The following is a 14417-nucleotide window of genomic DNA, read 5'->3' on the forward strand; positions in this document are numbered from 1 at the left end:
TTCAAATGTATATATAAAACCTAAAAAAAAATATTTTGTTTCATATCCTCCTTGTACAAAATTTTAAAAGGCTTAGCAACCTAAATTAAGCAGCAACTGAGTACAAAGGTTGTATTTACTGTTCTGTGTCTTAGGAAAAATATGTTTGAGAACTTATTTCAAAATAGCAATAATCTATATACATATATAATAATTGAAATGTGACTGTATTTTACAAAATACTAGTCTACTAAAACACAGCCAAGACAAGTTACTTTGTACAGACCAAAGGTCAACTTTATGTTATTGGATATGGTAACATGAGTGCACATGTGCCACATCATTGTAACTTTTGTATTGTTAGCCAGGCATGGCTGAAAGGTCAATTTAATAAAAAATAATATATATTTATATATATCAATATATAATGTTATGAGATTTAAGCTATTTCCTCTAAACATTTATGTTTTTGTATTATAATTTGTGTTCATTCTAGAATGAAAGAGGCATAATTTGTGTTTACTTTCAGTAATTAACCTTTGTACTGGTTTGGTAGATTTGCAACCACCATAAAAAAATTTGGAAATAATTGATAAAATATAATTTTTTTTTTAAAGAAATGTTTGATAACTATCAGGACATTATAAAGATTTTGCATGTGAAATTTTTAATCTTAAAATGAAAATTACTTTGCATGATAGATAGGCAAGATGTGAAAAGAAAAAAAAAAAGCATGAGAGAAACATTGCTTTACAAACCTTTACAAAAATTAGATATTTTGCATATGAAAGCATTGTCATGTTTACTGATAATCTGCCAAATTTTGTTAACATTCACTTACTAATTTAAAAGCTATAGCATGAAAACTATGACAAGCACAAAAGGGTTACAAGTTTGGTCTCGGGGACTAAGCCTGGGCTGAAAGAGTTAACCAGAAATTATCAGTAAGGTAATATTTACCATAGAGCCAAATTTCATGCGTTTAAGACAACTTGCAATTCATCTGATTTCATGCATGGTTCTGCTAGACTATGGTAAGTATGATTTGCTGTTCATAACTGACTGAAACCTACTATAACATTTTTAGACCTCTCGTGCCAAGAATTTTACTTGAAATGCAGGTCAGGCTCTGATTAAATTTTATTACGACTATTGTGTTCATTTGGGTTTCATCATAGGGGGGTACTTTTCTTTCTGGAAAAGGAAAACTTACTTCTATCCTATGTAGTTTAAAAACTTAACTGAGTGAAGAAACTGTTACACATGTGATGCATAAAAACAAAGTTTTGAGTTTGTTAGAGCTTTGGATAGGTTAGTTACAAAGTAGTTTGTATTGCTGATCTGAGCAGGTTGGTATAGGTAATTTTATTTTTAGATGTGATAAGTACAGAACTGTTGTCTTTTTTTTAAATAAAATTATTAAATTAGGGACTAGTTTACCTGATGATGATATGTGTGTTGATTGTTTGGGTATTTTAATGCATTAGATTAGAAAGTATATCTTTAGTTTGTTTGGTATTTGATTTTTGGAAGCTACGAGTGAATTAATGAGCCACTTGCAAAAGTTCAAATATTTGATGTTTTGTGTATATGAAAGTGAAGTTAATCTTGTATGTTATTTATTTCTAACGTTTAGGTTGTGTATGACAAACTAAGTTTCATAACATTTTCAATCACAAATTATATTTTTGTGTATTTTTACATTTAATAAATACTTCCATTGTTTCATTTTTAGTTGAAATAACCCAAAAAAACTATTCAGGTGCTCTTAGTTCATAATTGGTGTGGTGTTAGTACACAGTAAGACTTGAAGTAGTATCACTTACACCTTTCTTTAGAGGCAGAGTACCAGCATGTAGCATATATAAGAGCATTTCAACTGTACTTTGCTTGTTGCCTGCCACCAAATCTTTCTCAATATCAGTCTGTCTCAGTTACAACATACAAAATCTCAGTTGAAACAACAAATGTTTGTGTATAAGGCCTAAACTGAAAATTAATGTGATTTTAAATCAGAATGAGACAGTTAGTAAATTTAATTACATCAAGCCAGATTGATGCATTCTAGTACTGAACAAAAAAAAACATTTTCACTGGATACCTGTATTGAGCAAGTAAAGAAGGATGTAGTAGCAATTATTACAGCCTTCTTGTAATGCAATATTTTTAAAATTACTAAGAAACAGGTCATGTTTTAAGTATTACAAGTCATGAAACAATGTAATCAAGAATGTTATTTTTTGGTAAAAGCTGTTCTGTGGTTGTATCATAATAAGATGAAGTTTTATGCTCTTTTAAGTTGTGGATAATGATTTTAAAGTAGCAGAGTTCTGTTTTGTAATCAAGGTATGCCAGAATACACCTGATTCAAGCAGGAAAGTAATTAATAAGATTATATCAATATATTACTGAAAATGGAAAATACAATAAGTAGTATAATTAAGTTGTGTACAGTTTTGCAATAGTTTAACTTCATTAACCCTTATGTTATCCCCAAAAAGGTGTGGCTATCAAAAGCAAGATTTTAAAAATAATTACTAAATTCTGCATTTGAAATGCTTTTAATTATTCAAGAGGTATGATATTAATAAATGCTATTTGAAATATTAATGATATAATGTGAAATATTTTAACTGATTATTAAAACTAAGTTTGAAGTGTTGTTAATAATATAAATAGTGTGATTAACAAACTAAAAAAATAACTTGTAAAGTCATCTCGTGCATTAAACGTGGTTGGGTTTACTAGAGTGAACTTGCCTCCAACTGTGCTTTCCTTTTTTAAATAATAGCAAATTTTCTAAACACTGATACTTTCCTAGCTTAGTAATCAATTGTTATAAATTATTGATAGGTAGGTTTAATGTTTTCTTAAATAAGAAAAAATAGATAAGCACAGTATTGTTTTACCTACTGTCAGTTTCATTTGTAATATTTAGCTAAAAGGTAATGGGCAAGATGCCTCTTTGTGACCAACCAGAGGTGGCAAACTTGATGCTTTTCCCATTTTCTCAGTCTGTATTCCTTTACAAGATCTTATTTTGTGTAGATTTTTTCATGTATGCATTAGTGACTGAAATTTATTTGTAACATAATAATACCAAAAAATAGTAAGATAATTGGCCAAGAAGTATACTTTTTACAACACTTGTGGAAATTTGTCAAAAAGACATCATCCTTTTCTGTTTTTTGTATACTCCCATAGTTGAGCTATTTAGAAAAGAGCTGTCACATCTCAGCCTTACACAATGAAAAAGCAATTTCTAAATTATGGTATCTTGCATATAATTACCAAAATATAATTTTTAATCAATTGGAAACTAGTTATTACATTTTCCAAATCTTATAAAATGACATGTTTATAGTATGGATTTATTGTGAGAAAAATTTATTGAAAACTTGTGCATTAAATTTATTTCAATATAGAATGAATTTTAAAAAATTGGCTAAGCTTAGTAAGCAGCATGATGAAATGAGGCTTGAGAAGTTAGTAGTTTGTATAAAAACATCTGGTGGTGTTGGTTGGAGAAAGAACTAGAAAAAATTTTGTTTTTTGTTGGGAGTAAACCACAAGTGATGAAGTCAGAACAAGGAGCATTCATTAAAAAGGTTGATTTATCAGGAAAAGCTTTATGTACAATATGCAACAAATTTATAAATTGTGCTTCAAAGAGTTGCTCTACAACTTTGACACATGAAAATACTAAAATAGCACAGAGAACTGTCAAATGACTAACTAGATTTGGCTTTTTTCTGTGAACTTTAAGGTCCTGGTATGCATAGAATATATGAAAAAAGAATGACAGGATAATTTTTTCAGGGGAACATGACCCAAGACCCATTTAGCATGCTTCAGTGCCCAGTATCAGACTCAAAATATTTCAAACTTTTTTTGTTTGCTCATATTAGTTTTAGGCTCTATGAACTTGAGCTGACAGTTGGTTTGGTAGAGTTAATTCAAATGGCAACAGATAGATGTGTTAGAAGTTTTCATTCTTGTGACAAACTAACGATCTTTTAAATTTCTAGGCTTTTTGAACGAGCTGTCGATTCAGCAGGACAGGAGTTTCGGTCTGATCGATTGTGGGATTTATACATCAACTGGGAATTAGAGAATAAGCACCCAAGAGAAGTTACACAGCTGTATGATAAACTTCTGAACATTCCAACACAACTTTATGTCCATCATTTTGAAAAGTAAGTGAGAATCTAACTATTCATGTTGTGAACTAATAATAATCGCTGATGTGCTTATTATTTCAACATAAGATATAATCATATTTCAAAGACAACCTTAACCCTCCTACTATGGTTAGGAAAAAGTACATGTCACAACCTTTTATTTAAAATTTAATCAAGCTACTTTATTATTAATGCATACAAATAAACTTGGCATCAGAACATAGTTAATAAATCAAATTTTAATATTATATGTTATAATTTCAAAAGAAAATAAGTAAATTCACAATCTTGCTTTGTATGTGTATCATGACATTTGTTTGCTACAATTTGTCAATTTTTTACTTTATTTTAATCATCTAACTCTGATGTTCTAATTTTTATAACCTTCAACCTTAGTTATTTATGGAGATATACTCGTAAAAGTCTGGCCCACTTGCCATGCCCACCTATCACATTGTATCTTTCACAAATTGCCAATAATTCTCTCTAATATATGCTATTACATCATTTATAATCAATAGAAAGATAGTTTTAATTTACTGAATGACATATAATGCTACATTGTCCTCAGTAGTGTTTTTTTTATTTGTTTCACCTACAGATTGAAATTTGCTATCACTGAGTTCAAATTGAGTAGATTAAGACTTAAATAGGGAGCCACTAAATTATAATGAGTATAGGACATTGTTTACTTTATGTATGTTATTATTGTGTGTTCTTAAGTGCATATTTGAAATAAAAATTATTTAGTGTTCTAGTATCATCATTACAAAAAAAATATATACTTAAATTTCATCTGCAGACAAACTAAAAAAACTAGAAGCCAATGTTAAGTAAGAAATTTTGTTTTATTTTGCATTTATTTTTTATAAAAGTAACTAAAATTTAAAAAAAAATTTTTTGTATGTATGTATGTATGCAAGTAGCTTGTGCATTGTCATTCAGTACAGTAGCTTTTATTTACAATTTGTATCATGAGAACACTAGTTAGACATGGTTCAAAGGGTAATAAATCAATAAAATTCAGTAGAAACAGATGTAAATCGTTATGAATTTTAAGTTGCTCAAGATAAGTAATTGTAATCTGAAGTCATTCTAAAATTAAAAAAAGGGGGAATTTGATATTTATTTCATATTTTTTTTACAGTAATTACAAAATTGATCAAATCAACCAAATTTGTAATGAGTTAAAGTAGAGAAAGTAATAGATAAAATATAATGTTTTGATGAGAGAAAAAAGTTTGGGAGATTTTAGATGTTACGTAAATGAAATTTGAAAATTTTGAGATGAAGAAAAGTATTTTCCGATACAATACTTACCTCTTCTCACAAAAATAGCTGTTCTTGTTTAGTGTTGCTCTCTATATGCAAACTTTTTCTTTATGCATGCCACAAGCCTTCTGCTACCCCCTATTGGAATTGAAAGATTCCAATGTGTGTGACTTGTGCAAATCATCATGCGTCACTTCTCCACCAATAGGACCATCACATGCTCACATGACTCCCTCTATACTCCTTTACAGAATTATGACTTCTCATTTGACAGCACTAGTATTTGGAAGTGCTTCTTATTTGATTAAAGAATCAAGTTTGGCTTAAGTTTCCTCATGAAGTGATTTTCTTTCTTTATTTTTCAATCAGACAGTTTCTTCACTTTCAGTTTTATCAGTTAGTTCCAGTTGCATTATTATTTTTCACCTGTAGAATTTGGTGTAGTTTTTTTCACAATGAATTCCAAAGCTCATGTTACCACTTTGAGGGTCACACCATCGACTAGCATGCTTTCTCAGGCCTTGGATGAGGGTGACCTGATGGTAGATTTATCCACATTTCTTCACTGGAAGATCAAACATTACATGGGCTAGTCTTTGTCCCTGGACCTTGCCCTGGTTCCTCCTGAACAGATGGAGCCTGTTCAGACTGATGAGGACTTGGATAGTATATTTACACCTCCTGATTTTGCTGTACCTTCCCATCCCCTGCCTGAGGAATCAGTTAGACCTAACGTAGTCTTTTTGGATTTTGTTTCTCAGGTATGTGACATTTTATCCCTTTCTCTTATTTCTCATGAGCTACGTCCTTCCTTACTACATGACCAATCTTCCTACCTACCTCAATCAATTTGGCTTGCAATTAAGAGATGGGATTAGCATGCCTTATCCCCTGCAAGCTTCAGATCAGTTTGCGTTTTCATACCATCGTTCTGACTGTCCCTTTTTGGACCAACAATTGTTAAGTTCCATTGTGCCTGCTTGGGGGCACTCCCCGAATCTCCTGTCAGTCTGACCCCTGCCCAGTATTCTTGCCTGCATCTTACCCTTACAACTCTTTTACGGTATCTTCTTTACACCTTCTTTCTGATGCTTTCCATAGAAGTCCTGAGGAGTTTTCTGGGGATATCCTTACCCTTCTTTCCTCCACACTGGCTTGTTTTTAGTCTTTTAGGCTCTGGCTTTGCATACATGGTTTCTCTGTTGGACCTTCTAGGTCATGATATGATTTTGTCTCAGGTCCATTTACCATTGACTTATCTGCAGGATTTACGTATAGCCTCATTTGTGCGGCAGTTCGTTTTTAACATGATCTTGCAAACACTAAAGCCATGGGTGGTATTGGTCCAACAACAATCTACACTTACCAGTATTGTTGCACGTTTGTCTCAGTTCGAGCCTCATATGCCACCTATTACTGCTTTCTGTCCTTTCCCAACCCTTACCTGTACCTTCTTCTCGTCATTTTTTTACTAGTCACCAACAGTACCAGTGACTATCCAGTGGGTTCTGTTTGGGTGGGAGCTCAGCTAGCTGATTTTCTTCATCACTAGCATTCCTTTGACGAGGATCAATGGGTTCTTCAGGTTTTATCAGAAGGATTTGTGATCCCCTTTCTTTCACCATCTCCCATATTTTCTTTCTCCATTTCCTTCCCTCCTCCTCAGGATCCCGTGACCAGTCAGTATCTGTCGGAAGCGTTCGGGAATTACTATCTTGGCAGGCCATGGAATCTGTTCTCCATTGGATTAGAGGCTGATCATAGATTTATCTCACCTTAACTGCTACATTCACCTGCCCTGGTTGACCATGGAGTCTTCTCTCACCCTGAGGTGGGCATTTTCTCATGATTTATGGTTAACCAAAATGGATGTCAGCAACGCTTAACTCCATATACCTATATCACTTTGGTCTCATCCTTATCTTCAGTTTGTCCATCTTGGGGTGGTTTATCAATTTCGAGTCCTACCATTTGGAATTGTTTTGGCCCCTTATGTTTTCTGTTGGGTAGTCCGAGCATTTGCTTGTGCATCTTCATGCTCTTGGTTGATTTTTCACTGTTACATGGATGACTGTTTTTTTTCTGGCTCATTCCGAACCAGATTCGGACAGCTATAGTCGGCAGCTCTTTTTAGTAGTTGCTCGAGTGGGCTCTTAATCAAACTGGAGAAGTCCTTCCTCAGACTACTCAATGTTTCTTCCCTTTGGGTGTATTTTTCTACACTTGTATCAGTTGGCCCAGCCTTCTCCTTTAAGACTTTATTCTGTGGAACTGTTAGTTTGTCACTCCCTCTTGGTTCCATCACTTACTGTTTATAAGGTTCTATCACTATTGTGGATGTGGTCTTCAATGACATCACTGGTCCCTCTCAGTTGTGCCCACGAGATCTCTTCAGCGGGCTCTTCACGATCAGTGTAACCTTGCGTGGGATCCTCTTTTTTCTCCCATTACCCTTCCTCTTACTCTGCAAGACGATCTGCTTTGGTGGCTGGACAAAGCACATACTTCAGTTGGCGTGCCACTTCCTCCCTACGCATCTGGATCTACAATTTTTCACGAATGCATCTCTGCAGGGCTGTGGTGCTTGGGTCAACCACCAGGAAGCTTTGGGCTGTTAGTCTGTGGACAAAAGCAATTTGCATATCAATGTTCTTGAATTTCTAGCTGTATGTCGGTTGTTGAATCACATCCTTCTTCTCACCCGATATTGTCTGGTGATGGTTCATTCCAATAATTCTACAGTGGCTCATATCAATCACCAACATGGACACCTGGTCAAGAGATTTATGGTTTTGAACATTGCAGAGTGGCCCTTAGATCCCCCTTGTTTTCAGGGAGCTTTACAGTCCCCATGTGAATACATTTGCTACGAGCCTGAATCACAAGTTCTCTCTCTTTTTTTGGTTGCCAGTCCCCCATCCTTTGACTCTGGCAGTCGATGCCTTCAGCCAAGACTGGTCCCACAAATATCTTTATGTTTATACTCCTATCCAAGTACATCATTGGGTTATCTCTCATCCATACCACTCTTTGTTGGTTCCTTCTGATTACTCCTTATTGGCCAGCTCAGCTGTGGTCACATGCTACTCTCCCCTCCTGTATCTCTTCCTACCTTCTTTGTCAATCTTGGTCGCCGGTCCTACATCCCGCCCTTCATGCCCTGCATCTTCACGTCTAGCTTTTATCTGGTTTCTCCCACTGAGTTGCTTTCCTTTTAGTTTGTTCCATATATCCTTCTTTCTAGAATGACTTCAAATTGTAACATGAAACTACATTCGTTTATCCTTAGTAGTTTTAAACTTGTAACAGTATACATCTGTTTATATTTAAATTTTATTGTTTTATTGCTCTTTGAACCATGTTTAACTAATGTTTGCACTATTATAGGTTGTAAATTACTTTGGGAACATAGAGGTCACGTTATGCTATCTAATTATGTTACCCACGAGCCGCTCGCGTGCATGCCTCATGAAACAGTTTTATCATAATATTATTATAATTTATTTTACCTAATCTAACCATAACTAGCCTAAAGAGATCCCTATTTTTATATTTTAGTAACTTTTATAATAATTAATAAAGAATATACATGAAAAACAAGAAATAAAGTACTTACCCGAATCTTCATTTTTCTTGCTGTCAATTATTGATAACGCTTCACTTAATCCTACTTTTCTTATACTAATGGTAGTAATGCACTAATTAATTTTTATGTAATTAAATAATGCCTCACAGAACAAAGACTAATAACATGCAAACATCCTCTAACTCTCAGAATTTTTCTGGCTTTCTAACTGTGTGACAAGAGCTGTTACAAATTCATTCAAGCTAGACGTTGTCTAGTGGTTATAGATAATGTAGAATTAAACATGAGAGAGAACTACTAACAAATTATGAAAGAGAGGATGTGACAGGTGGATATGGCAAGAGGGGTCTGATTTTCTATTTGATAGCTCTATAACCTAACAAAATTGAAGGCTATAAAAATTGTTTTGTCTGAGCAATGATGATTTTATAGTGAGTAATTTATTTTGAATTTTGTAGTTATTGGAGGAATGATGGATAAAATAGTGAAGATAAGATGCCTAGAGAAAATGTGTCAAACTAGGGGAAGTTCAGGATTTTTTAGAATATCATTTTAGAAAATTGAGAACTTAAAACTTGTATACAATTAAAATATGGATTATTAGCTAAGATTTTATGCTATACTAATTATATTACATAAACAAAAAGTAGATCAATAAAATTTGAATGTAAATCACTAAAACCTTGTGTCATGTGCAGAAAAGGATGACCGTTGCGATAGGGTTAACATGAAAATCACTCTGCACTCGGAGAAGTCAACACTTTGACTCCTATATTCACGGACAAATCTTTAGTAAAAATACTTATTAAAAAATCTGATTCTTTGTTTACAAATAACTTGTAGCATTTACTAAAAGCTTTCCAAATTGTGTGAAGATGCATATAATGTATTAAAGGTTATAGTATTGAAACTGATGGTTACTTTGTGGTTACAAGGTCACTTACATCAACTGACTCAGAGTGGAAAGAGTTAACGTGATCTGGTAATTTGAAATGGTTATGAATATCTTTTATGAACAATCTTATTACAGAAACATTTGAACAGGAAACCAATTTAAGCTGTTGTTCTTGTGAGTTAGAGGGAGTGAGGCTACACTACAGATGACATAGTTTATGTTTGAAAACTCATTATTCAATTTTTGTGGTGCATATTGGAGTATAAAATACCTCTTAATTTTAGAAAATGATTTTATAACACCTTCTTTTTTTAAATTAGACATATATTTTACTTTAAGAGTTTGCTTCTTCAAGAGTGTTCCATTGAGAAACCATAATTGACTGTGCAAAACTTTAATTGGTTTGTATAAAAAATTCTAATCAATTCTGTAGTACAAAGAAATTTAATTTTTCAATACCTGTAATTAATGAAAGTAGCTTCAAAAAGTTAAAAACCATAATCAAGAAACTGACACTGCCTATTAAAGTTACTGTTTGAATAAGTCCAACTTTCATAAGTGTATTTTTAAAATCTCTGTACACTATCCTTCAGTATAGCAAGGCTTTACAGAAACATGTTTATTCGCTAAGGTTTGCTTATCTTGCTTCCAACGTTGTTTAATGTAACACTTGCCATCATAGATACATTGGTGAAACTGAAAGAACTACACACACAGGAGAACATCTTGACTCCTTACAAATAACAGTATGAGAGAAGTGCAGTGGCAGATAAATTTTTAATTAATCTTAGCTATATAAATCAATAAGAATTTTGTATATGAACCAGGTGAAGTTTTTTTTACTGTCAACTACAGTTTGTTTTAGTGGAATGCTTCTGAAGAAGCTGTAAAGCAAAACATAGTCTAATTCAGTAACAAAGTAGAAACTAAATTAGGTGTTGATAGGTCTTTTATTTATATTATTAAGACAGAACAGGACAAAAAGTATCAAAATATTTTAAAATGTGGCAAATATATTTTATTTTTCTAGAGTAACTGGTATGAATTTATTAATTTCTTAGAATATCTGCATATTTTGTAGTATCTTTAAAAATTTTCTTTATGAAATAAAGCTAAATATACAAGTTCATTTCATGTGATACTGTTTGATGACTTTGACTCTAACATTTTTTTTTTACATGTAATATATTTTTCTCATTAACTTGGATACATTGTAATACAACAGAATTAGCTGATTTTATATGTGTACTTTTGTAATTGTGATTAAATATTTCTATAGATTCCAAGAACATATTAAAAAACACCTACCAAAAGATTCAGTCTCAACAGATGAGTTCCTTGAATTCCGAAAAGAGTTTGTAACTATTAATGAGAAAGAAAAACTGATTCCTCCATTAGAGGATGAGGAGGAGGAAGCTCCTGAAGAGTCGGGAGATGGAGATGCTGGTCCACCTGGTGATGAAGCTCCCCCTGGTTTAGAAGATCCAGAGCAAGCTGATAAAGAAAAGGTTTATAAGATACTGTCTTGTAGAAAAAGTATTTTTAACATGTGCATAAGGATTGTGAGTATTTCAGTCTTTGTGTTTTCCAAAAGGGATGGGTCACTCTTGATTTGAATGATATTCGTGGCAGAGGACCAAGAGTTAAAAAAATAAAAGTTGTCATTTACTAGTTTGAAATTGTATTTTTCTGAATTTGTTTTCGATACAAGTCTAGTTGAACTGATATCCTAAGTATTAAAAGTTATTTAATGTTTTTTTGTCAAATTGAAGTGATACTTAAATTGCAGTCTAATCCATTTGTAAAGACACTGTTCATTTTAGTAGGATTAATCCTTTCAAATTCTAAAACAAAAGCTTTATAAGTTGATGATTACTTCTATATTTCGTTGTGAGATTTGTATATAAATTTCATCTTCAGATGAATGATGAAGAGACCAAGTTTTTGAGAGAGAAAATTATTGAGAAGAGAAAAGAAATATTCAAGAAAAATGAAGAGGAGGTTGGAAAAAGATGGAATTTTGAAGAAGGAGTAAGTAAAATGTTATTACTTGCAATTACGTTTTCTTAAGTTTTAGTTTAGAATTTTAAATATCATGATGTTTGGATTATAACTAGTATGATTATTAAGCTTCTTAATATTTAACTTATGAAAAGTCTACTGAACTATGAGTAAGGCAGAATTGACACCAGAGTCAATTTTAAGTCAATGATACAGTTTGTGATTATATATATGTTGATGTACAAGATGAGTAGCTTTTATAGTTTTATGGCTGTTATTATAAAATATAATTGTTGTGTACATAATCTGTCTGTAAGATAGGTATTTTCTATAGCTTTGAGATTGATCTGTACACAAACTAGATTTGTAAGATGAATGGTTTGTGTAGTTCTGTGACTTTTATATACACACAAACTGTATCTGTAAGATGATTAGCTTACATAGCGTTGAGACTTCTGTGTGTAACTTAGATCTGTAAGATGGTGAGTTTATGTTGTTTTTTAATTGTTTACTCTGTACATAATCCAAATCTGTAAGGTAGTTAGCTTATATAATTATATTCTTGACTCTTGTTCTGTGCATAATTCAGATATGTAAGATAGATAAAGTCTTGACTGTTCTTTATGTAATCTAGGTCTTTTAAAATGGGTAACTTTTATTATTGTGTGATTATTTTTATCTGTGGCATAGAGGTTCATAGATTCTGAGTTTTTGTTTTTTCAAGTACAAACTTTTATCTCATAGCTTCATCTCTTGATCAATTTGAGACCCAATTAAAGTTTTGGACTCAGGAAGTCAAACCCCTTTCGTTTGATGTATTTGATCATGCCTGAGGTCTCGTAAATTAATTTGCTGTAATCCTGCCCAAAAGAATTTTATTTTGAGGGTAGGCTGGTAGAGATCCTGATGAGTAATAAAATTGAATTGGGTATATGCACACCCAACGGTTGGTATTGCTGGTGCACAAAAATATAGCTAATAAAAAGGATTTATAGATTAATACTAATCCTGCCTGAAAGAATTTTGAGGGCTATGGCTATTGAGAATTCCCTCTTGTTTGTTTGTAATTTAGATCTGCATTATGGTGTGCTTATTGTTTTGTACTTTATTTTTATTCTGTACATAATTCCTGTCTGTAAGACTTTTGTATGCTTACTTTTTTTTCTTTCCTTATTAGGTAACAGTAAAAGTTAACAGAATAAATCAGTAAGAGATGTTTAATTTGTGTTTGTTTCAGATTAAAAGGCCATATTTTCATGTAAAACCTTTGGAGCGTGCTCAGTTGAAGAACTGGAGAGAATATCTAGATTTCGAAGCACAGAACAGCACCCATGAAAGAACTGTTATCTTGTTTGAAAGATGTATGATAGCCTGTGCTCTGTATGAAGACATGTGGATGAAGGTATTGGATTGATAGACATTTGACAAAATATTTGTTACTATCTAAATAGAAAATTATTTCTCTTGTGAAATTTTTTAGATTTTTAATCTTGATAAGGTGGGTTTTTAATTTTACCTTAAAATATTTTTAGTTAATTCATGTGTTTCTGATTTATATTAAGAATAATACTTCAGTTATAAATGAGATCTATGTAGAGGGCTACTTACAAGTTAAGATTTGCTAAGAATTCCAAATATTACGACTGGGAGTTTTAACATAACTATAAGAGAAACCAAAACATCAAATTCTAGATAAAAGCCTTTGTGGTAGTTGGGGGTACTTAGCTTACTGCATTTCTTCTGATCACTCGTTAAAAATCAGAGATGTCTTAATGTTCTTAAGGGACATTTAACCCCTGTTTTCATAACTTGTTATTAAAATTAAAAAATCTAATCTTAGATAAAAGTTTATGATAAAAACTACATTATATGACCTACTTTTGTGATAATTGTTTGGTGTGATATAATTTGGTTAAATGTGTTAGAATAAGAAATTGCCACCATATTTTTAGTACACTTAGCTAAGATTAAGTGTATGATTATGGAAACTTGGATTTAACCTTTTTTTTTTCTATTCATGCAAGTTTTGTAATATATTTCTTAGTCGAGGAAAACTTTTGGAAAAACAAAGTTAATGCCATTTTGTTGAGTTTGTACTCAACCCTCCCACCTTTTAACTTTTGAAAAATGTTGTTAAAAAGAAATCTGTATCAAGATTATTTTCCTTGATCCAATTGGATCTGTTGATAAAAAAAAAATATATGCATATGTGAATAATTCTTACAAGTTATGACTTTGACAGTACAGTGCTTTTCATCTTTGAAGAAGAAATTATATTATTACTAATTTTACCTAATCTAGTCTTAAATAACTTAAAAAGATCCATATTTTTAGATTTTAATTACTTTTATAATAATAAATATAGAATAAATATGAAAAACAATAAATAAAGTACTTACCCAATCTTTTTTTTTTCTTGCTCTCAGGTTTCGAAGAGAGTTAACCCTAATTTTTTATATTATAGATAGTAATGCGCTTAATAATTTTTATTTAACTAAATAAT

The 14417-nt window shown here is 32.0% G+C and overlaps 1 protein-coding gene across 1 annotated transcript in view; it reads left to right on the forward strand.

The window, feature by feature from the left end:
* LOC106470343 (pre-mRNA-processing factor 39-like) overlaps nt 1–13328 on the forward strand; it is a 34425-nt gene extending 21097 nt beyond the window's left edge. Inside the window, exons 6-9 of the mRNA XM_013930893.2 lie at nt 4008–4175; nt 11193–11421; nt 11834–11944; nt 13152–13328. Of these exons, the coding sequence (XP_013786347.2) occupies nt 4008–4175; nt 11193–11421; nt 11834–11944; nt 13152–13328 (685 nt within the window). The remainder of the gene's footprint in view (nt 1–4007; nt 4176–11192; nt 11422–11833; nt 11945–13151) is intronic.
* The last annotated feature ends 1089 nt before the right edge of the window (nt 13329–14417 follow it).

This window comes from Limulus polyphemus, unplaced genomic scaffold, assembly GCF_000517525.1.
Source record: "Limulus polyphemus unplaced genomic scaffold, Limulus_polyphemus-2.1.2 Scaffold3955, whole genome shotgun sequence".
NCBI lineage: Eukaryota > Metazoa > Arthropoda > Merostomata > Xiphosura > Limulidae > Limulus > Limulus polyphemus.